The sequence below is a fragment of the Polypterus senegalus genome, chromosome 10 (genome assembly GCF_016835505.1).
Source record: "Polypterus senegalus isolate Bchr_013 chromosome 10, ASM1683550v1, whole genome shotgun sequence".
In the NCBI taxonomy this organism is placed as follows: Eukaryota; Metazoa; Chordata; class Cladistia; order Polypteriformes; family Polypteridae; genus Polypterus; species Polypterus senegalus.
In genome coordinates this window covers 1,456,291-1,481,349 of record NC_053163.1, presented here as the reverse complement: position 1 = coordinate 1,481,349, position 25,059 = coordinate 1,456,291, and the positions used below count along the sequence as shown (strand labels likewise).

The 25,059-nt window shown below is 42.0% G+C and overlaps 1 protein-coding gene across 3 annotated transcripts in view; it reads right to left on the bottom strand.

Moving 5' to 3' along the window:
• Positions 1-6,495: 6,495 nt before the first annotated feature.
• tmcc2 (transmembrane and coiled-coil domain family 2) overlaps positions 6,496-25,059 on the bottom strand; it is a 77,086-nt gene continuing 58,522 nt past the window's right edge. For 2 of the 3 annotated variants that reach the window (XM_039764792.1, XM_039764793.1), the window contains 4 exons: positions 15,762-16,115; positions 14,642-15,228; positions 13,355-13,490; positions 6,496-9,537 (listed from right to left, as the gene is read on the bottom strand). In XM_039764792.1, the coding sequence (XP_039620726.1) occupies positions 9,226-9,537; positions 13,355-13,490; positions 14,642-15,228; positions 15,762-16,115 (1,389 nt within the window). In that variant the 3' untranslated portion in view covers positions 6,496-9,225. Of the gene's footprint in view, positions 9,538-13,354; positions 13,491-14,641; positions 15,229-15,761; positions 16,116-24,445; positions 24,763-25,059 lie in introns of those variants that run through there. The other variant, XM_039764794.1, reaches the window with a different exon arrangement.

Sequence of the window (25,059 nt, the reverse complement as noted above, 5' to 3'; positions counted from 1 at the left end):
GCTAACATGGTACAACACCCTAGTGCTTCTCATTAAGAAATAAGTCGGAGTGAAACTGGTTGGAGTTTGACATTCCAGTTTAGCTGGTCATCTGTTGTCTTGTTTCACATCACATTTCTTTTTGGCTGCCATGTAATGTAGAATCAAATCAATTCAGAGGACTGAATCTTTAAAAACAGGGCTATTAAAATGAAGGAAAAAAAAAAGAGGGTACTTGTGTACTAAACGGACAGCACGGATGGCAGTTCCTACCCATTCTAGTGTTGGGCTCGGTTGGGGGAGGCGCCCCGGTTGGTTAATTTTTGGAGTTTAAATTATTAGACTGATCTACCCCAACCACAAATACCAACCTTAAAGTAAGTGTAGGTGGAGTATAGTTGCCTATAGGTCCCTAATGTTAATGTCCTCTTGGGGTGCCTAATGTTAAAAACGAAAATCCGATTTGTGTCACGATAATAGAAAAGGGTACTAGCCGTCTGTGCCATCTGTTTAGTACACAAGTACCAAAAAGAGTTAATTAGCAGTGAAATCTGCCCACTAAATAAGAAAAGGGTCAGAATGAAAACCTGCAGCCAATGCGGCCCACCAGGGCCAGAGCTGGACTCCCCTGTCTTATGGGGAAGACTTCCAAGGGTATCAAGGAGGGGTAATTTGAAGTGACAGTGACTTATCTGTCTTCCTCTTCACCCTCAGCCAGGAAGAGCACCAGTGACCCCGCCTCTGACTCCTCCCCTTCCAGTCAATCCAGCTTAAAACAAGTAGGAAATAGGCCTAAAGCCTAATAAACAAGAATATTGTTTTGATGCCCCCAAACCTTTTTTATTAATAACTCGCAAATTTAACAGCACCTTTCATATATTTGTTTTTTAAGAAGTGTCCAGCTCAAGACCTCAATTTAAATCTGTGGTCCGTTGATTTAGACTTGCTCACTTCTATGAAACATCACTAGTTATCTCATCATCCTTTATGAAGAACTGAAGCCAATCCGTACTGGCATAGCAGGATACGAGAGGCACTTGAGACATACTTCATAGCTGACAGACCTCTGAACCCCACATATTTGATGTTGGTAAAACTCCTTTTAATCTTCATCATCAAGTGTAACTGTGTGTCTCTGCCATGCTTTAACATTCGGGTTGGATAAATACAATACTTGGCGTTAATGGGCAAAGTACTAGAGGTAGTCACAATATTGTCACATGTACAAAGTATTTTGAAGGTCTTCCCTGCATGTTGTAGTTCTGTCATGCGTACTGTATGTTGTCACTGTCAATGTATTAAAAGGGTTCTCATGTGAAACACAAATATTGTCAGAGTTTCTTTACAGCCTTTGTCGATTTTCGTAAAGCGTTTGACTCAGTTGGGACATCCTGAGACTTTGCGGGATCCCCCTGAAGTTGCTGGATATCATGGCCGACCTGTACACTGGTACTGCGAGTGCTGTGGAGAGTGGAGGCAGAACCTCTGCGTTTCTTCCCAGTTGATTCTGGGGCTCATCAGGGGTGTGTTTTTGCTCCTACTCTGTTCAATGCTTGTATGGACTGGGTGTTGGGCAAGGGTTGTGGGGTCCAGCGGCTGTTGGTGAAGAGAGATTCACGGGTCTTGACTTTGCTGACGATGCTGTGATCTTCACAGAGTCAATGGAGGCTCTGATCGGGGTGCTTGAGAGACTTAGTGAGGAGTCTGAGTGTCTGGGACTGTGAGTGTCCTGATAAAAAACCAAAGATCCAGGCCTTTAATGAGCTCTTGGGCACAGCCATCAGCAGTGTGTCTGTCTGTAGAGTGAGAGTGTCGACCTTGTTGAGAGGTTTACTTACCTCAGCAGTGACATTCATGTCTCAGGTGACTTTTCCCATGAAGTCAGTAGACAGATTGGGAGAGCATGGGGGGTCTTGAGGTTACTGGAAAGGGATGTGTGTGGCGCTCCCGATATCTATGCAAAACGACGAAGGTCCAAGTCTTTAGAGTCCTGGTGCTTCCTGTTTTGCTATATGGTTGTGAGACATGGACGCTATTCAGTGACCTGAGACGAAGACTGGACTCCTTTGGTACTTTATCTCTTCGAAGAACCCTTGGGTACCTCTGGTCTCACTTTCAACACGTCACCTTCAAGGACTGATTGTTCACTGCTGCCTAATATATCCCACCCCTTGTCAGGTACCATTGTAACGTGATAAGTAATGTTATTCACTTCACCTGTCAGTGGTTTTAATGTGGCTGGCCAGTGTATAAATGCTGTTTGTGCCACCATTCTGGAATACTTACTATGTTAAATGTACATCTTAAAGCTCTCTGCATGCTTACTCTGAATTTTGGCCCCTAACTCTGGCACATCTGGGTAAGGCAAACTGCAATGTCTCTGTCCTGTTTATAGATTACAGGTCTCCATTTAGCACTGTTTTACCGTCAAAATTCACTGCAAAATTCCCCAAATTAGGACTCTGCACCACTCTCTAAAACTACTGATGACACCACCATCATAGACCTGATCAACATCAGTGATGAGATGGCTTTCAGTGAAGAGGCCTACCTGCTGACTCAGTGGTGCCACGACAATAATCGGCAGCAACACCATGAAGTTGGACATTGCCTTCAGAAAGTAGGCCACGCTGACGGATAGGGGGCTTTGGAAAGAATGAGCAGCTTTAAATTTCTTGGGCGTGACTATCCCTGATGAACTGAAGTGGGCAAAACACATTTCAGCTCTTGTCAAAAAGGCTCACTGAGGGCGACTCGCACTTCTCTCTCTCTTCACATAAACTATTACAGGTGCTGAATGGATTCCATCGTCGCTAGCAGCGTAACACCTTGGGTACGGCATCTGCTCGGATGGGAGAGCACTGCGGAGGGTGTGAAGGAGGCCCAGAATACAACAGGCACAACGCTGATTGCCTTCTGGATACAAACAACACTCACTGCCTTAGAAATGTAAATGAGGCCATTGAAGACCTCAGCCACCCTGCACAGCCGCTTTCTCATTCCTTCCGTCTGGCCACTGGTAGAGGCCATTGGCACTCACACAAGCAGATTCTGGGACAGTTTTTACCCACAAGTCATAAGGTTGCTGAGCAGTCAATCATAACAATAAAAAACAGGGGGTATAAATATGGTAGCAAAAATATCTATATCTATATATCTTATACATAAATGTCTATGTGTGGAAGTGTGTGTGTCTGTCTGGCCCAGAAATGAGAGGTGGAGTCGGGGTAAGGGCTCCTCCATCAAGGAAACAGAAAACTCGCTTAGCTGCTAATAACACAAGCGGGGCGAGCGCATCAGCAAAACAAAAACCTCAGAAGAAAGACAGTCGCTTAGCTGCTAACATCGGCAAAACGGTATCCCTTTTACTTTTCCTCCCACCGCTAATACACAAGTGTTGCGAGCACGTCAGCAAAATGAAACCTCCTAGGAGAGAGACGTCCGGAGTAGTTCCTTTCAATTACCTGATATCTCTACATTTTAATTTTTTTTTTTTAAGGCCATTACTGCTTAGCTTTGGTTGTATGCTTGGGGTTGTTATCCTTATGCTAACAGATCTTCTCCTATAGACACCTGGAATAAGTTACCAAGTAGAGTTGGTAGACAGTAAAACTTAAAAGGACTTTCAAAACTCGACTTGATGTTTTTTGGAAGAAATAAGTGGATGGGACTGGCGAGCTTTGTTGGGCTCAATGGCCTGTTCTCATCCAGATTGTTCTAACGTTCTATGAGACAGATGTCTTGTAGACTGTACCAGGTTTTTCTCTAGGAATTTCCCTGGGTTTTGCTGCATTCATTTTACCCTTACACTGCAAAAAATGCATGTGTAAAAGCTGGACAAGAAAACTTTAAATGGGAGTTGTTTTGCTTTTATTTAGCAAAAATATCTGTCAATGGAGTAAGCAAAATTTACCTGAGAATATTTCTTGAAGTAAGCTAAATAATTGTAAATTCAAATTTTTGGGTAAGTCAGTAATTCTTACGATAAGGGAAACTAGATTTAATGTCGTGCTATGAAAACTTTTCACTTGCTTAGATTTCAATTTTTGCAGTGTACAACCCATGCTATATGGTTGAGAGACATGGACGTTATCCAGTGACGTGAGACGAAGACTGGACTCCTTGTGTCTCTTCGGAGAATCCTTGGGTACCACTGGTTTGACTTTGTGTCGAGAGAGCGGTTGTTCATGGAGTCCCGAACGAGGCACATCACCTGAATTATGAGGGAGAGTCAGTTACGGCACTACAGCCATGTGGTGTGATTCCCCGAGGGTGATCCTGCTCGTAGTGAGGATCCTAGCGGCTGGACCAGGCCAAGGGGACGCCCACGTAACACCTGGCTGTGGCAGACAGTGAGTCATTTCTGGAGGGTGGGACTGGGCCACATGTCCAATGCATGCTCCCCAACCTGACCTGACCTGACAACCCTTTCAGGGCCTGCTGCAGAGACGACTCCCCACTGCCTGATGATGCTTCATCGTGGGAATGATGTGCTTTTGATAATGTGCAGCATTCAAACATGGTGTTATGCCTGATATCTAAAATTTCAACGTTGGTCTCATCTGACCATAGAACCTTCTTCTAGATGACTTCATAGTCTCCCCTGAGCTCACCTGCAAGCTCTAGCTGAGATGTCATGTGCTTTTACTTTGAATAGTGGCTATCTATTTACCACTGGGCCAACAGTTGTTCCTTGAATAAACTTTTCAACCTCACCCTGTCTAGCTTGTAACGCTTTCAGAGTTCTCACAAGTCTCTCGGTGTCCTCCCACACTTACCTTCTTCACTTGCATGATCACTTGGTTTTTGTGGATGACCTGTTCTCGGCAGATTTTCTGCCCTGCTATATACTCTTTCCATTTCTTAATCATTGATTTAACTGAACTCCAAGGAATATTCGATCCTTTCTTGTTTTCATCCCGTGGATTGTCCTTTTCACTGAGTTGCTTCAAGTGTTCTTTTGTCTTCCTTGGGCCACCATACTGACTCACCGCAAGTTGGCCCTTCCACCTAAACTAAACAGAGTTGAAATTCCAGACAGGTGATCTCCATTAAACTAATTCTGGAACTTCTAAAACCAGCTGGCTGCACCACTGATGGTTTAGGTGTGTCGTACTAAAGAAGGTGAACACTTATCTGATCAATTAGTGTTTTATATATGTATGTGAATTTAGACCATTTTATACAGATCTGTTTTCACTTTGACATTAAACAGCCTTTTTTCTGTTGATCACTGACCAAAAAAAGCCAAATTAAATTCAAAGTTCTGGGCACTTCTTGTATATAAATGTCTATGCGTGTAAGTGTGTGCATCTGTCCGGCCCGGAAGTGAGAGGTGGAGTCAGGGTAAGAGCTCCGCCTCTGAGGAAACAGAAAACTAAACGTCTACACGTGGAGGTGTGTTTGTGTCTGTCCGGCCCGGAAGTGCGAAGTTAACGAGTTGGAAGAAGAAAGCGACTCTGTTGCCAAAGTAAAACTGCAGAGAAACTCTTACGCAAACGAGACAAGCACATCGACAAAACTGTATCCCTGTTACTTTTCTTCCCGCGGCTGATACACAAGTGAGGTAGGCACACCGCCAAAACAAAACCTCCAAAGAAAGACAAAGTCGTTTAGCCGCTAATACAAAAACGAGGTGAGCACATCGGCAAAACAAAACCTCCTAGGAGAGAGATGCCCAGAGTTATTCCTTTCAATTACTGTACCTAACATCTCTACATTTCAATTTTCTTCCTGACGATTTCAATAGTTTCTAGGACCCCGAACTTTTTACAGCACAGGCTTAGTTTTATATAAACGTATTTGCTTGATTGAAGCTGAGCTGCTACTCTCACTCCAGCTCCACCAAACATAACCTAACAATCTATCCTCTTTCGAAATAAGTCTCAGTTGTTACCATAAACAACATGCAGCAAAGCCTGCCCGCCATTTTTATACCTGACCCTGAGCACGTAGCGACGTTGACGTTTTTTCCATCTCAACTGCCCAAGTGTAGTATTTCCTTGTTTTTTTTCCCCTACCACCTGTTCACATAACACTGGCAAGAAGTGGCAAAAACAAAGTAAAAGAAACTCCCCCAGCAGAAATGACAGTGACATAAATGAACAAAAGAAAAAACAAAAAGGACTGCCTAGACTACTTGTAACGAATAAGAATGAAAAAATAAAACCGTTTTGATCAGCTGGCATTACCAATCTTTGCCTGCACGCAACATCCAAGGATAAACAAAGGAGCCTGCACAGAGGAAGCCATTTTCTCAGGCTATGTGCTGCACTTGTGGAGTTAAGGTTAAGGCCACCTACTGGAGCAGATGGTGAAACTGCTAAAAGTACAGATGCCATTTTTGAGCTGATTAATATTTGCTAATATTCTGGCAGAGAGTAAACTGAAAGACACATGTGTGAGCGTGAGTGGGATGGCTTAAATAATTAGAGCTCAGAGGAACACGCTGGAACTGTACATTCATTTTTATTTCTTGACAAAATGTGTTTATATAGATTAAAAAAGTAAAGTGCCTTTTTTTTTTTAAATGGAACACCAACAGTCACACCAGAGACAAGATTGCCATCAGCTGAAACAGAGGTCAGAAACATATCATGAAAAATACATCCAGCAGGGGGCGATGTTCTCTACGAAAATACAGGGTGCTGCCTTTTACTGAGGTAGAGAAGACCTTCCCCTCTTCAAATACACTGTGCTGGACTGGAACGAGAAACACAACAATAACAATAGAAACACTCTTAAAATGCAGTAAAAACCATTTTGTAAAAAGAAAAAATAAATGACTGCAGCCACACAAATTCTCTGATTGAACCTACTGAACACAATTCAGTTTCACAGAGAACTGAGGAGATACCTTGTCAGGCTAGCCTGCTATTTTCTCCCCAACAGAAACTGACTCTTAGCATGACAGAGCCATACTTTGTCCAAAGAGACCTGAAGGGAACCTTTTTGTCATGTCAGCATAACAAAGTTGGCACATTGGTCACAAACAGCTACACTGAGCCCTATGCTGTCTTGACAACTAGGAAGAGCCAAGGTCTGATATGCCAGCTGGAAAGAGTGGAACCTGTTAAGCCAGACGGAATAAGGCGGACTTGGCATGCCACTGAGACAATACCATACTTTGATATGATTGCCAGAAGGATCTCTCCAAATAGGTGGTGCCATGGTCCAGTACCCGTCCTTGACAGAGCTCTACCAGTCAAATGAGACAGAAAAAGCCTGCTTAGTATGCCAAAGAGAGACAGACACAACCCCACAGAGCCAAACCATCTGGTGGCACAAGAGCTGCAACCTGGCATACCAGTGATACGGTACATCTGCATAACAGACAGACATCACTTATCCCGCAGCATGCTAATAAGGCTGTGACATATTTCAACATGGCACTGACATAGGACTGTTTCCCTCTTTTAAAAATAGAACGATGTAACATATACAATCATACCCTGGCATAGCCATGTGACTGAGCCCCTTGTTTCTGAGAGCCTGCAGAGGGGATCCAGAAATCTGGCATACTTCTTGGATTCAGGCTCTTAATCAACTGAGCTTCAGGAGGAACTCGAGAGACTATAAAACAAATACAATGGTATTTAATTATTCCTACTTGCGACCATCTGAGGCCAGTTTAATCTTTTCATGCTACAAACTGAGCAGAGCAACAGCACTGGACAAGTAGACTGCTAATGTGTCAATGTGTCCCTCTAGTGGTCTAAGTCCAGAATGGCAGACTTCGGCTCTTTTGGGCCGGTAATCTAACCTCCTTTTCTGGAATGAATGCAGTGTTGACCACCAAAGTTAGGAACCACACCATACACTTGAGCTTAGAAATTTTAAGAAGAGAATAACTAACAGCAATTCGGCTCACTTACTTCATCATGGATTCCATGCTAACAATTACAGATCTGTCTTTGAAATAATGATTTCGCCTAACTTATTCTATCCAGCCTGCTATCTGTCTTAACATGGAGTTGGTGTTTGTGAAATATGCATGTGGTAAGTTTGTCAGCAGCTGCAGGCGGGAGCATCAAGCCTGTTGGCAGCATTATGGCTGCTGGCTAAAGAAGACCAATGAGGGAGTGGGCAGGGTTACATTTCTAGAGTAAAGCTAACCCATGCATTAACTCATACAGTAAGTAAAAAGTTCTGCCCCAGGAATTTCTGCCAGAAGATGCCTGCCCCCCCACTGCTTTGCACTTCTCCATTCACACACAAAAAACATCATTTTAAAAGAAATGGAATTGCTGCTCTGAGGCTGATAGCAAGATCATCAGTCATTGTTATGGCATTCACCTCGGCCCAAACCCGTAATGATGCACAACGCTCTCTAACCATTCTTATAAACCGATTCAGATAGTAATCAATAAATTAATCAATAAATAGAATTAAAAAGGGAAAAAAAAACAGTGTCACACATACACTCAGCAGTTATCAGAAGAGGCGAAATTAAAAAAATAATAATAATAATGTCTGCCTCTTTCCAGTAACCTACAACTGACATCTTCTTTCCAGGCCTCTTGCCAGTCAAAAACCTCAAAGTTCCAAAATCCAAAGTTTCAAAAAGCAGCCATACAAAATGAAGCATCTAAGAACTTTCTATACCCCCATCCCCAAAAGTTATTAGCCATCTTCTTCGAACCAGGGCTACACTAGACACCCCAAGATGTCATGCTATGCATGAGTAAGGAGAGCCTTATACAGCAAAATGAAATGTAAAGATATTCAAAATGACAGAATTATTAAAATATTAAAGTTCTTTTCCTTGAGGAGCTATCACAGCTAGCCCACAGTTGGCTGACGTGTAATCTTATGCTGTTCTTCTTTTCTCTCACCACATATGCAGTCCGTAGCCTACTTATTATCACTTATTCCTATTAAATCTTCTGCAACTTTTCTGTTTTTTTGCTCTGTTCAGCACTCAAATTGTCTACTAACTTCCAGATTCTTCTTCCCAACTATGTCCTATTGCACTTCCACACATCTGATGAAGATATTCCCACCCTCTGCTAACCTGGCAAAATTTCAGGAAGCATGGGTTAGATTATGGAGGCGACAAAAAAAAAAACAAAGAAACAAAATGACTCAATGGCCTGATGATTAGTGACTTAAGAAAAAAGAATCAGGCTGTCGCCGTCCATCCTGAAGAACTGTGGAACGTCTTCTGTTGCCTTTGTATGCAAAACATGAGAATGAGCCAGTGGTCAACTGGACAATGATCAGCCCACCACCATTCACAGGTGACATTCAGCTAGGCAGGAGCCAGTTTTCAAGCACATAAGCTATGCTGTCCCAGTGCTTCCACAGGAAGACAAGGAAGAGAGCTAGGAAGATACTGCTAAACACCCTGAGCCGAGTCTTCATGAGTGGTGTGATGAAATTGGCCAGCGTTGATACAAAGACCAGAAGGACAGCCATCAGAGCCAGAATGACATTGATGAATTTGCCCAGCAGTGCTCGAGCATTGGCATTCTCAACTCCTTCCAACTGGACAACCTGCTGTTGCTGTTGCTGAAGCTCAAGCTTGGTGATGCGAGTTAAACATGACTCCACAGCTTCCTGGAAAGACAAAATCGGCAGAAGATTAAAGGCCATCCTCGCTATCTAAAATAATTACATGTAATGTAATGTCTTTTTTTCCTATAATTGAACAATATTGCCACCTGCTGACTGCCCTCTCCCTGAAGTGTGGCTGTATTAATCTGATTTTTACATTTATAATGTCCTTGTAAGTCCTTTTATATCTGCAGCAATAATATAAGATCCTTTAACCTCCTTAGCGTTAGACCTGAGCATCACTCACGCTGTAAAAAAGTGTTAAATATGCTAGTCCCGGGTATAGACATGCCTTACGTAAGACCCAAGATTTACTTGGGCTGCAAAAACGCCAACAGCTTTAGTGCCGAACATTACTCGGGAAACGGTATAGGTGTGTCTTGTATAAGCGTCAGACCCGAGCATCACTTGGGGAACAATGTAGACGCGTTTTCTCCCAGCCTCATAATGGCATCTCGTAAGAAATGCCTCTCATCAGCAGTGACGACGAGGTGAATGTGTCTTCAGGTAGTGAAATTGAAATGGACAGTGAAACCAAAAGTGATTCTTATGAATCACTTGCGTCACTCACACATGTACAGTGTGCTGTTCATATTATTATTATTATTATTAGGGGCTCTGCTCCCTGCTTGCCAACCCCCAGGCAGGCGCTACACGCTAGCCACTTCACGGATCTGCTGCTTGGCTTGCGTATTGGGAAACGGATGTGCAATTTAAACAGATTGTTATTTTCATGGGAATTGTTACATATGCATAATAGAACTAAGTATTTTACACTACAGTGAGTAATTAACCATGATAAAAAATAATAAAACGTAATAAATTGAAAGAAAATTATGTTTCATGTTGCGTTAGAGCTATTCGTTGTGTTATACGTTTTCATTCTGTTTGACTTTTTTTTTTAATTAACTTTTCGTCAAAATTGCATTGAATTTTTCCGTGTTTGGATTTACATCGAGACAACGGATAACTGCCCGTGAGTGAATATCATTTCTTTCTCCCTAATAAATAAACCGACTTTTTCGAATGTTTGTCCCTGTGAGCAGTTAATTGTCATAGCGAAAGCTATTCTAATGGGAAACCGTAAACGTTTTAATACGAATGGCATATCAAGATCTCCTTTGGTGTCTAATGTTATCTGCAGAAGATGTACGACATTAACTTTCTTGTCGCCAGTTAAAATTTTACACGCAATAACATTACAATACATCCTTCTTTCAACAGTAATTCAGCTGGTGGAAGACCGGACGGTGTTAATGGTTGTAGATATTCTATGGGATATTGTAAGTTGATGTTTTCATCTTCTGCACCATCACCACCAACTGTTTCAGTATGGTCTATTGATACGCATTTAACTAATTTGCCTTGTAACCGATCGACAATTTTCGCATTCATTCTTTTGACTTCATTGTTTCTCAGTGCTAAGATTGCCCTTGTACTCATTTCTTCTGTTGATAACCCTTTGGGATTTGGACATAATAAGTCTTCTTTTATTGGAAACTTAAAGTGAGGAAAATTAAAAAATTTATAAGAGCTGAGAGCGCAGGAACTGTGTCTGACAAAAGCATTCACATGAATGAGAGGTGAGAGGACCGTAGGCGTGGTTGAAAACGGTTGAGAGGAGGGCAGGACTTGAAAAAATCTCTTGGCAATAGTCTCGTCTCAAGATTTTCTTTTATAATACAGAGATTCATCATTAGAATTATTATTAATATCATTATTATACTTTCTGTACTTCTGACTTTGTCCTTTTAGTGTTTTGCACATTTTACAGGAGAAAGGTGAGATTTAATAAAAAAGTAATTTTTAAGGCAAAAAATGCAACACTTTTTACATGTTTTGTGAGAAAAAAGTTTATGTTAAAGAGGTTAATGAATATTCACTCACCAAATAGAGCAATGCATCTTAAAGACATAGCCAAAAATATTGGTACCTGTGCATTTTATTCAAGTAAGAAACTATTCATCTTGAAAGGTTTTGAAATTACTTTTGTTGGTTTACAGTGGAACATAACAAAAAAAAAAAAAACTGTGAAAGAACTTAATGTTTTCTTATTCTACAAAGACATTCCAAAATGGCTGGGACAAATTATTGGAATCCTTTAGAGGTTATAAGGAATAACAATCTTGTAGTGATGCTTCAAGCAGACTAATGTCTATAAATGTTTATTGCAGGTGTTTTCAATCCTGTATACACTCACTCAGCCAGTTTAAATGGAGAAATGAATTTACACAATTGTTGTGTTTTACATTAAACATGGGAAAGAGAAGGAAAACTAGAGAGTTGTCTAAGGAGGCAAGGCAGTTGGCAAATGCCAATTATGGTTAATGTAAAGGCGACAAGACCACATCCAAAGAACCTTATGTTTCTGTGACCACTATTGTCAATATTATCAAGACGTTTATGGCCGATGCAACTGTAGCAAACACTGCTGGACATGGACATACAAGGAATTTGACTCAAGATTGAAAAGAATGACCAATGAAACCTTCAAAACAGGCCCAAGCTGTTCTTCAAGCTCAAGTTGCAACAGTTTCAAACCAAACCCTCTGTTAATGTCCGAATGAAAACAGACTCCATGGTAGAAGACCTAGAAAGGCCCTACATCTATAAGAGAAACACAAACAAGCTCTGGAGTTTTCCTCAATCCATGCTGACAAGCCATAGTCCTTCTGAGAGAATGTCCTTTGGACAGACAAAACGAAATGAGAGAGTTCTGGTAAATCACACCAACTCTGTGTTCACAGTAAAACAAAAGGCATTCAAACAAAATAACACCATCCCTACTATGAAAGATGAAAGGGGCTCAATGATGTTTTGAGGTTTGCCTCTTTGAATAAAAGCAGGGCACAATAAAAGACTAACAGAGCATTCTAGGGTGAAACATCCAGCCTAGTCTCAGAAAGATGTATCTCAGTTGCAGGTCACAGGTCCACCATCTGAGGAAATGACCTGAAACATACCTTAAAAAACACCCAAGAATGGAGGAGAAGAAAACATTAGACCATTCTGAAGCAACCTGATTTGAACATCAGTGGAACTAGCTGAAATTCACAGTTGGAAGAAGATGCCCATCAAACATGAGAGACCTAAAGAAGAGTGGGCCAAACAGACAGTCGAGAAGTGTATATATATTTCACTCAGAGGTACAGAAAATACTTGATGGTAGTTATTGTCCTCAAAGGCTGTACCACAAAATAATAGGTTAAGGATGCCAATATTTTTGTCCATGCCAGTTTTATCTCATTTGTTTATTTAAAATAATATATTCAGTCATAAATCAAAAGCAACATTTCTCTTTCTGTTGTATTAAATATGAAATAAAGGACTGTGGATACCAAACAATTTTGTCAGTTTCAACTTAATTTTTCAAGTGAAAGGGTACCAACGTTTTCAGTCTCGTCTGTAGGTCATGCACAATGTTTAAAAAACAGAGCAAGAGTACACAGCAGGTTCAATGGCAACTCATTCTTACAGATTCTGCAATCTAAAAATGTTGAGATTTTTTAAAATTCTAACCAGAATGGTCCGTATAAAAACAAAGTTCATTTTGTTAAAAAAGACAGCATGATAACACACTGCTACCTCCAATCATCCAGTGACCTAGAATTGATATCCCACCCAGCCACTGTCTCTCGCTGTGTCTAAAAGTGTTTTGTCTAAGTGCTCTCTAGTACATGTGAGCCTGGCCTGATGTGAGGGAATTGAGTATCAGTGTGTGTGAGTGCACTCTAAGGGGTCCTTGGCTTTTTAATGTATGCTCTATGGATAAATTCTAGCTGCTTGAAGTCCTGTAATACAAAAAGCATAGAAAACATACCTGAATGTCACGAGCCCTCTCATAGGACTGGTAAGCCACCTTCTCTTCCATACTTGCGAGCTCCTGCTTTAGGTTGGTCATTTCATTTTGATGGAGCTCTGTTAGATCATTCAGCTGCTCCTCCAGACGCTCATACCTGTAGAAATAAAGATAGCCCCTCATTTCAATCAGTGGGGAAAAGAAAACTTATAATCTTCTAAATCAGTATAAAATTAACATAGTATAAACGGATACACTTCTATACTCCATATTGCCAGGTACAGCTCAAATTCCATCATTATATTTTCTGATAACACCACCAGATTTACCAATGGTGATGAGATGGCCTACAGAGATGAGATCTGCCTTGTTACACAGGGTGTGCAGACAAAGTCTTATTTCTTAATGTCAGTACAACCAAGGAGCTGTTCAAGAAGCTGGAGTTAGACCACACTGTCATCAACATCGTGTGGATGTTGAGAACAAAGTCAATGACTCTAAACTACTTGGAGTCAACTGCAACTGAAAAGATAATATATTGCACAGTATAGGCTCTCTGCCTTGCTGCCCCCTTCCCATAATTGTAAGACATACCAAATGACAATGGTGAGAAATCTCTTGGTGGTCTCATCACTTGCTGTTGTATATCCTTAGATGTACAGGTTGGCCACAAACTCAGGACCTCTGAGTGAACAACCTAATACAGTTGAGAAAAAAAGGGGAACTTCTGGTGGCAAAGCAGTAAACCAGGCCTTCTGCTGCCATCTCAGAGAGAATGGGCAGCTAAAAGTGGAAGAGGTGAGTGAAATGGAAGGGGAAAGTGCAGCAGAACATGACAGAGGGAGAGAGAAAGAAAGAAAGAGAGAGAGAGAGAGACAGTCTGCAGCAAGGGCCCCCTGTGTACTCAAAAACCTGATAGACTGACAGATTACTCCTTAAATATAGAGGCAGAAAAGGTGGCTTTATAATCTAGGGCCCCAAATTCAATCCCTGCCACCAACGCCACCATTTTGGGATTAAGGGGGAATTGGGTTAAGGCAGTGGGTGTCTCCTTGAGAAAATTCTGTAGTGTCATATATTGCTAGCAGCCATTGCAAACATTACACTAATTAGCAACATTCACAAAAACGGCTGAAGAAACTCAGCAGACCAACTCATTATTACAAAAGGAAACCCTAGTGAATTCAAGAAGATAAGTATGGTGAACCTGTAAACAACTCTGAAAATGTATGAGGAAACACGGTGAAAATCCTAACAAACACAAAAACAAAAGTTAGCCTCATCTTAATCCCGTTATCCCCTAGTCACCTGTATCTCTCCTCTTGGAGACACTGGGTCATGTATGTATAGTCTCTCTGGAGCTGCGTCTTTAGGTCATCAATGGAATCCTCCAGGTGAGACTGGCTTTCCTTAATCTCACGAAGCTCATCCAGCAGGGTGTCCAGACTGAGGTGATGGTGACTGTCCAGGGTGTTGGACTTGGGACTACCTATGTTTGGGCCCAGACCTGTTACACCTGCTCCTGAATTACTGCCTCCAGCTGAGCCTGAGGTGGCACTGGAGCACTCATCATCACTGCCATTGTACTTAGGGCTGGAGACCAGAGTGGCACTTCCGCTAAGTGCCCGTTGTGATTCCTCTGGCAGTGGATCATCCAGAGTATCCTTCAAATGAGCAATGTTGTCTGCACTGCCAAACTTGTTTCGGATGAGGCTGGCAAACTCGCGGGGTTTAGATACAACAGCAGTGTGAGAAAGTGCTGACACACCACCTTTAACTCCTTCTACCACACCTCCACCAAAACCACTGATGCCAGCTCGGACATTTGCACCCACATCTTTCAGACCTTGCTGCATGTCCCGCAGAACATCTTTGGGTTGCCGAGTAGGTCCGTTCTAAAAAAAAAAAAACACACATTTGATCAGCATACAAATGAAGATAAACATTATGGCTTCTTCCTTACTTGTCTCCGGGATTCCGAGATCAATGAATCTGACAACCCTGAGAATGGCACATGATATTGCAGCTCAATTTAGTCATACCAAAGACCTAGTCATAAATAAGGGTTTGAACTTCACTGCCTTTCCAGCTGACGACTTCTACTAGTCTTGAAAGACAACTAAGAAGCAGAAAAAAAATTCAAAATGATTATTTTTAAATAAAATCAACAGATTTTCGGGGCAAATTACAATGGCCAAAATAAACAGATAATTGTGTTAAAACAAATGTATATAATTCTCATTGAATATACTGTATGTACTGTACTTCACCATTTTTATGCATTGTGCCAAATGTTGCCACCATAATCTCCCACGATCCAAATTGGATTAATTGGTTTTATTTCTTCAAAGTTTAGCTATGTACTGTATAGAGTTAATCTTTCTCTATGGGTGCAAACAGTACTATGAAACACAAATATTTGGTCTACCTGCTCAATTTCCTTCAGCTTCTTGTGGTAATGCTCAAGTTTCTTGTGAAGCTGTGAGATGGTTTGTGCCGACTTCTGGTTCTTCTTCTCAAAGACCTGTTTAATGCGTGATGCCTGCTGCTTATCAGCGTTGTGAGCGAGCTTGAGGTACTCTGCTACATTCTCATCTCGGGCCTCCTGCTCCACTCGAATCTGTTCAGTGATCTTCAGAATTTTCTGCTGCAGGTGCTCAATTGCGGCTTTAGTGCGATGGGGGTCTGGAGCTTCTGGCACATCCAGACTGATATTCCCATCCGAGCCGCCATGACCAGTGTTGGCAGGAAGACCCAGTGTGGTCAACTCTCCCTTTTCCAACTGCAAAGCATAACCAAAACGAAGGTTTTAGATTAGATATACATATGTATGCATATACAGAGAGATAGATTGATCTAAGAACTTACTAAAAACAAGTTAACCACCTGGTTACATTAAAAATTGTGAGCCTGATTTGAACATGTGTGAGGCTGTTCTCATTACAGCAAATAAAATGCTTAAATAAAATGACTTGTCTCCTTTTTTAACTTCTTCTTCAACTGCTGCCTACTCTAAGAATGCCCTGCCTAAGTCTTTGTTTCCTGTCAATTCCTTATTTTATATTTTAGTTCTCCTTTGCCCTGGGGCAGAGGAGTGGTCTCTTTAATGTACTTGTTATTTAGTAAATCCCACTGTATGGATCTGAGCATTTTCCATATTTGCTATTGTGACCTCTATCATCTGAATACTATAATTCAGAATGTTCAGTTATGCTCAAACACACTCATAATCAAAATCACACAACTTTAGATACTGTACAACTTATACCACAGATACCAGTCATTAGAAAGCTTTCTTCAGACCCTCTGTGCCATTTGTGTACAGTACTTTCGGACAACTACATATGTTTATGTTTTTATATTACCCTCTGGTACTTTCCTTTCGGATGTATAATACCTTAGGTCTGCCAGATATTATTAACTACAATTTGCCTTATACATGTCAGTCCTCTCCACAAAAGAGTACTTTTCCCCTGTTGTATGATAATACTGCAGTACAACTCCCGGTAGCTTCTTGATGGAAGTCTCTTGACAAGCTAGCTCTTGGAGAATGGTAAACCTAGTTATATAATCAGCCGCTTTGGGAGTTCTATGCAGATAGGATTAATGATGCAACTCTAAAGGGTCAGCATAGAATATAAACTGAATAGACATTTTTCAAATTCAACATTCAGTAAGGTGTTGTTTTAATATGTTTATGCTTCAGATGAGAAGCAGGACTACAAAGTAGAAGGCTGAACATAAAGGACTTAGTAATAATGCTCTGTATCTTTCATCTCTGATTAATTGTCTACCTTCATACAAGGAATATTACATTTTTTTCCATATTGTAGTAATAGTGGTAGTGATAGAAGTAGTAATAATAGTAGTAATGTCAGGTGTCAAGAGTAAAGTGAAATTCTAGCAACACTTCACCGCTGTCCAGTATCACAATAAACAAAAAAGTTTTAAAATATTACTATGGTCAAAGCAAAGCCCTCACTGACTGACTGACTGACTGACTAACTCACTCGTCACTAATTCTCCAACTTCCCGTGTAGGTAGAAGGCTGAAATTTGGCAGGCTCATTCCTTACAGGTTACTGACAAAAGTTAAGCAGGTTATATTTAGAAATTCTACGCGTTAAGGTCATAATGGTTGACACTGTCCCACATGTTAAACTTTCTTATTTATGACCCAATTTTCATGAAATTTGGTAGGCAGTTTCCCTGCACTAACTGAAACTGATGTACGTACTTATTTTGGTGGTATGACGCCACTGTCAGCCACCATATTGAACTTTCCAACAGTCTTTGTTGTCCTCACTGACTCACTGACTCATCACTAATTCTCCAACTTCCCGTGTAGGTAAAAGGCTGAAATTTGGCAGGCTCATTCCTTACAGCTTACTTACAAAAGTTAAGCAGGTTTCATTTCGAAATTCTACGCGTAACAGTCATAACGGTCGACAACGTCCACCATGTTAAACTTTCTTATTTATGGCCCAATCTTCACAAAATTTGTTAGGCGGCTTCCCTGCGCTAACCGAAACCGATGTACGTACTTGTTTCGGTGGTATGACACCAATGTCTGCCGCCATATTGAACTTTCCAACGGTCTTTGTTACCTATCGGCCCATCTTCAAGAAATTTGGTACGTGGGTTCCCAACGCTAACTCAGTCCTACTTACATACATATATACCTCCTTAGCCTGCAGCTCGGTCGCCGTGTGAGGCGTTGGGTCCCCCATCCCCACACCTCCCACGTTGTTGACTGCCTGCCTATATAAGGCTGTCCGTCGTTCCGGTCTCTTCATTCCCTTCCTTACTTCCCCACGGTATTCACGTCTCCCTTCTGATAACTGTAGCCTATTTATTTAATCCACGGCTTCTCTGCTGTTTTATTGTTCGTTTATTACGATTATAGTTATTGTATAGGTATTTTAGACTTACTTTTTCAGGTACCCATTTTCTTTATCGTTCCAACCGTACCCCCATTAACATGTCTATCGAGGTGATCACCATCGATCAAAGAACTGTCACTTACCGAGTGGTTCACCGTTGTGAATCGCGGGCATTTTTCTAGTGTATATATATATATATATATATATATATATATATATATATATATATATATATATATATATATATTGTGAACTGCGACCCGGACACAGGCAGACGGACATCATTGGCTCCACCACACACTGTTTATTTACACAATACTTATTTACAAATCCGTGCACTCACAACCCCAGTGCCTCCAGCACCGATTCCCCCAATGTCCAGGCCACACTCTTCCAGTCTCTGTGCCTCTCTTTCGACCGCCTCTCGTCCTCTCCCGAGCTCTGTCCTCTACCACCCGACATCCACTGCTGACTGGAGAGAGGCGGCCCCTTAAATGGGAACCCAGATGGGCTCCAGCTGCTTTCCGGCAATCAGTCCTGGCCACACCCCTGTGTGGCGGAAGTGCCGCGCGCCGGAAGCCGTCCGGGTGTCCCCGGTCATCTTCCCCCCAGCACTTCCTGGTGTGGCGGAAGTGCTAGGCTCCAGGGTTCCTCAGGCACCAGGGCGCCGCCTGGCGGTGGCCACGGGCCCCTACAGGGTTGGGCTTCCAAGCCCCCTACCCGTGGCCCCCAATACAACCAGGGCGATCGCCTCCTTGCGTTCTGGAGGAGGCACAAGCCCTCCTCTGGTCCTCCTGGGCGTCCCGACCACACAGTAGCTCATGAAAGTGAGTACACCCCCCCATATTTTTGTAAATATTTTATTATATCTTTTCATGGGACAACACTGAAGATATGACACTTTGATACAATGTAAAGTAGTCAGTGTATAGCTTGTATAACAGTGTAAATTTGCTGTCCCCTCAAAATAACTCAACACACAGCCATTAATGTCTAGACCGCTGGCACCAAAAGTGAGTACACCCCTAAATGAAAGATGTCCAAATTGTGCCCAATTAGCCGTTTTCCCTCCCTGGTGTCATGTGACTCGTTAGTGTTACAAGGTCTCAGGTGTGAATGGGGAGAAGGTGTGTTAAATTTGGTGTTATCGCTCTCACGCTCTCTCATACTGGTCACTGGAAGTTCAGCATGGCACCTCAGGGCAAAGAACTCTCTGATGACGTGAAAAAAAGAATTGTTGCTCTACATAAAGATGGCCTAGGCTATAAGAAGATTGCCAACACCTTGAAACTGAGCTGCAGCACTGTGGCCATGACCATACAGTGGTTTAACATGACTGGTTCCACTCAGAACTGGCCTCGCCATGGTTGACCATAGAAGTTGAGTGCATGTGCTCAGTGTCATACCCAGAGGTTGTCTTTTGAAAATAGACATATGAGTGCTGCTAGCATTGCTGTAGAGGTTCTGGGGGTTAGGGAGAATGGGGTCAGCCTGTCAGTGCTCAGACCATACATACGCTGCACACTGCATCAAATCGGTCTGCATGGCTATTGTCCCAGAAGGAAGCCTCTTCTAAAGATGATGTACAGGAAAGCCCACAAACAGTTTGCTGAAGACAAGCAGACTAAGGACATGGATTACTGGAACCATGTCCTATGGTCTTATGAGATCAAGATAAACTTATTTGGTTAAGATGGTGTCAAGTGTGTGTGGCGGCAACCAGGTGAGGAGTACAAAGACAAGTGTGTCTTGCCTACAGTCAAGCCTGGTGGCGGGAGTGTCATGGTTTGGGGCTGCATGAGTGCTGCCGGCACTGGGGAGCTACAGTTCATTGAGAGAACCATGAATGCCAACATGTACTGTTACATACTGAAGCACAGCATGATCCCCTCCCTTCCGAAACTGGGCTGCAGGGTAGTACTCCAACATGATATCGACCCCAAACACACCTCCAAGACGACCACTGCCTTGCTAAAGAAACTGAGGGTAAAGGTGCTGGACTGGCCAAGCATGTCTCCAGACCTACTGTAAACCCTATTGAGCATATGTGGGGCATCCTCAAACGGAAGGAGTGGAAGAAGATTCCAGTGGCAACCTGTGAAGCTCTAGTTACTCCATGCCCAAGAGAGTTAAGGCAGTGCTGGAAAATAATGGTGGCCACACAAAATATTGACACTTTGGGCAAAATTTGGACATTTTTCACCTAGGGGTGTACTCACTTTTGTTGTCAGCGGTTTAGACATTAATGGCTGTGTGTTGAGTTATTTTGAGGGGACAGCAAATTTACACTGTTACAATGTAAAGTAGTCAGTGTACAGCTTGTGTATCAAAGTGTCATATCTTCAGTGCTGTTCCATGAAAAGATATAATTTTTGTGAGATACTGTGTGTGTGTGGATATATATATATATATATATATATAAAACCCTTGCAGACATGTCTCTCTAGGAAGACTTGGAAGGAGACGAGACGTCATTTTCTCGGAGACACTTTAACGTCCCACGAGACAAGGTGGTTAGACAAAAGGACAGCTGCTGTACAAGCTTTTAAATGTTCAAAGCGCTGCGTGACATGCAGATCACGCTGCACAGCACAAGTAGCAGCAGGAGCAGCAGCAGCAAGCCAGCTGATCGAGCATAGAGGAGGTAAAAAAAAATGCATTTGTTTCCCACTGTATCACCATTTAAGAGGGGGTTTTGGAGGAGCGACCGCATCTCCTTAGTGTGTGTTCAGCCCCCCTCTTCACAACGCGAGAGGAAGAGATGCAAAGTGGCTGGTGCAAAGCGTGCCCCGGGGAAGGGGGTGGGTGAGCGAAGCGAGCAGGGGGCAAAGCCCCCTAGTCTATCCTAATATTTAACAAGAAAAACCAAAGACAAACATTAAGAGCTACTGTACAGTGCCTATAGAAATTATTCACCTCCTAGTCAATTTTGGCATTTTATTGTTATTGAACATTGATTTCAAAGTGGATTTAATTTTGCTTTTTGACACAGTTCAACAATAAAGACCCTTTCATGTCAAAGTTAAAGGAGATGTTTGCAAAGTGTTCTAAACCAATTACAAATATACAACACAGAATAATTGATCGCCTAAGTATTCATCCTCTTTAATATGTCACCCCTAAATCATCACTGGTGCTGCCAAGTGGTTTTAGAAGTTACAGAATTAGTTTGACGGAAATCACCAATCTGCAGTCAAGGGGTTTCAATTGATTGTAGTATAAATGCTCCAGTATGTGTGAAGTCCAGCTTGTGGTATGCCAGTATGGTGGCCTAACCTATACAATACAGACAAAAGTACATGCTGACCAACTCCATGAAAAGGTAATTGAAAAGCACAAGTCAGGGGATGCAGACAAGAAAATACCCAAATACACACCAATATTTCTTGGTGTCCAGTTAGACCAGTCATTAAGAATGGAAAGAGAATGGCACAGGTGTAAATCTGTCTACAGCAGGACATCCACAAAAAATTATTTAAATAAATTAATAAACATTTTTATTAATTTAGACCACTTTACAGAGATCTGTTTTCACTTTGACATTACAGAGTATTTTTCCATTGATCTGTGCCACAAAAGCCAAATTAAATTTACTGTGATTCAATGAATGAAAACTCCAAAGGAGGTGAATACTTTTTAGGCACTTTTGATGACAATGCCAATGTCATTTTCCATAGTTCTGTTCGTTATAAAACACTCCAACTTCATACTTTAACTCTGATGGTAAAGTGAACTAAGAGCTCATATAGCCGTGTTAAAAACTAAGACTTAACTTGACTAATAGTCTCTGTGTTCTTTGTAGCCACATAAAACTTCCATCCTTATTGTGTACATAAGTGTGGCCATATTTTTGGAGAGTACCAACCTTGAGTGCAATCATGCCAGGACACACACCACTTTCAACAAACCTTAAGTTGATAAGCGGATTTGAAAATGGACAGATAGATGAAGATTCACTGGGCCCTGGAGAGCTAACACCCATTTAGAATTAACAATTAACCTAACACACATGTAGCTAGAATGTGGGAAAAAACCACAGTACATGGACAAAATCCACGTGGAAGGGAAAGCAAGTGCACATTTGAATCAAACAGTTGTAAACCCGGGAACCAAACTCATGTTTCATGTGTATGAGGCAGCAGTACTAACCACTGCGACGGTGAAGGGGTAATATATCTAATTTAAGAATATCTTAAAAGCAAGATTGGTTCTTGCCTTGAGCATTAAACTGCTGGGATAGATTCTACCCCCTGTAACCCTGAATATGATTAAGCAGCTCAGAAAATGGATAAATGAATTGATAAGTGGTTTATTACAAGATGGGGTGATGAACACACCCTGTGATTTTTTTCTTATTTTCCATAGTGTGCCATCAATGCTGTCCTCCTTGGCTCTAGTGAAGGGTAAGATGTGTCAGCTGTGAAGAGTTAATGCCTACTGCCTTCTCTGCTCCACATTCCCCCTTCCCATTGCATATCACTTCTCACCGTAACGAAAGCTGGAGGACTTGATCTCGCCTTTTGCACAGAGCTGAGATTCTAAAAAAAATAAATCTTTAAACTGCTAATTACAGTGCCACTGTCTCTCTCGTTTGTGTCGCTGTCTGCCTCACGCTCTCTGTCACGTACCGCCTTGCTTGCACACTTCAGGACACTTGATTCAGCAGCTCTGTGACCCAGATAAATCCATGCATTCTTGTGCACCAACTTCTCATCTGAAGTACTATAACACAGGCTAAAGACCATGGCTGCTGGCAGCTGGAAGAGAACATGGACCTGTGGGCCATTGAAAAACAATGCCAAAGCAGTTGAATCACACCTGGAACCCCCCAAAGCAATGGCTAGAATCATGTATTCCTGCCTAAGGATATTACTGTCAATTTTAAAGTGGCCAGGGAAGTCAAAGTCAACACTTACAGTAAAGTAAGGCAGATACTTCTAAATCTGCCCTGAAAGGGAGCCGACATGACCAGAGGCCATGACATGACTGAACTTGGAATTGCACTCCTGGTCATCTTTAAAGCAAAATGGAGACAGAGGGAGATAACAGTTGATCTGGGCATAGAAACAACCCCTCAGTCTCTTTTAATGCAGAAAAAGGAAAGAGTCAGATATTAGAAAGGAATCAGCAATGTTAACCAGTTTTGAAACTTTTTTGTCTTTCACAGTGTCTACTGAACCACCAGGAGATGACCACTGATGCCAGACAGTTACAATTGCTTGCCGAGGGTGACACAGAGAGACAGTTGCTGAAATGAGACTATTTACTTCACAGCCTTCTTTGCAGCACCAAGTGGTGAGGAAACTGAAATCAAGAAAACCATGACCCTGGAGTGAACGCTTCTGGTTTCTCATAGGCTCATCTGAAGCATCCTTGATACACAAAGAGCAAGTGGACAAAGGGGGTTTGAATTTCTGTGGACAACAAGCCAGCAGCCTAACCCCTGCACTGAAATAAGCAGTTGAGCTATTCTTGGCCTGAATGAGACTTAAATGTATTCCTCAAGGAAAATCCATGCTGCACTTCATAGAGATGATGAAGATTTTACGCTGAGTCAGTCTGTCACTTCAGAGAAATAATGCACACAATCTATAACACGGGCAGCACTATCCAAAGCTGATGAAGGGACAGTTCAAAATAAGATGAAGCAGGCAGCACTTGCTTAGGCACTGCCGTTTAAAACTACAAGGTTGCCTCTTCAATGCTTTATTGTATGACCCTAAACAAGTCAATTAACCAGGCTGAGCTCAAACTGTTATAAAATATACTCATCTTGTAAGTTACCTTGGGTAAAGGGGTCAGCCTAATTCACAAAACAATAATAATAAGAAGAAGCTCCAAACCTTAGCAAGCACCCAAGAAGGTAATAAACAGAAACAGTACAAAGAGTTCAAAGGATACAGGAAAGACCAGGCATTTGTCACATTTGTCTAGCACAGAACCCACCTGCCCAATTTCACTCCAAGAAAGGATTATGAAGAACCTGAATAACCAAACTGGTTTGCATGACAATCACATCAAAGCTCAGGAGAGCACCACTGTAATTATTTTAATTCATACCACCATCTTTATTTATTTTATAGTACATTCCTCAGAAAGAAAAATTAGAACAACGCCCCCATTCTGACACCAGGCAAACCTAAACATTTTTACTAATGCCAGCTCAGAAAGCTAAGCCTCATCACCTCTCCTGGTCAATGTCTCCCAACCCCACAACCCAGCTACATTACCATGCTGCTTCATCCCAGGGCTCCGTGGTTCAGTTTGCTACCTTAGCGCCAGTCCCATATTTTAAAAAATAAAAAATAAATTGTATTGTACTGGTCAGAAAGAGCCTAACAGTGGCAGAATTCCCAGAGAAAAAAGCTGAACCTTCTCTCACGCTCTCAGTTTCTTCCATGTGTGCCGACACACCAGTGAAACTACAGAAATGCTCCTCTTTTTCTATTCATGAAATTTTTATCTTTGCGTGTTAAAGGAGATGTGAAAATTCAGACTGTCTGAACGGTCCAAGTCTGCTCGGCTTGCAGCTGCTTCTCCAACTGCAGCAGGGCTGTCACACACTCTGTCTCTCTCTCTCTCTCTCTCTCTCTCTCCCTCTCCCCACCCCTTGTGTCTCTCCAAATCCTTGGATGGGGGGGGCTGTGATGCGCAGAAGGACGTCTCAGCACTTCACTGAAATGAACGCAGAAGTTTCTCATGTGCCAGGGTCCCAAAGGTTCCGCTCTTGCTATTGAAATAAGCAGCAGCCTGAGGGTTCACATTTCATGGTCTCGAACAAATCATGACCCGGTTATACTGCCTATGTTTTTTTCTGTCAGACACTCGAGGAGTGAAGACGTTT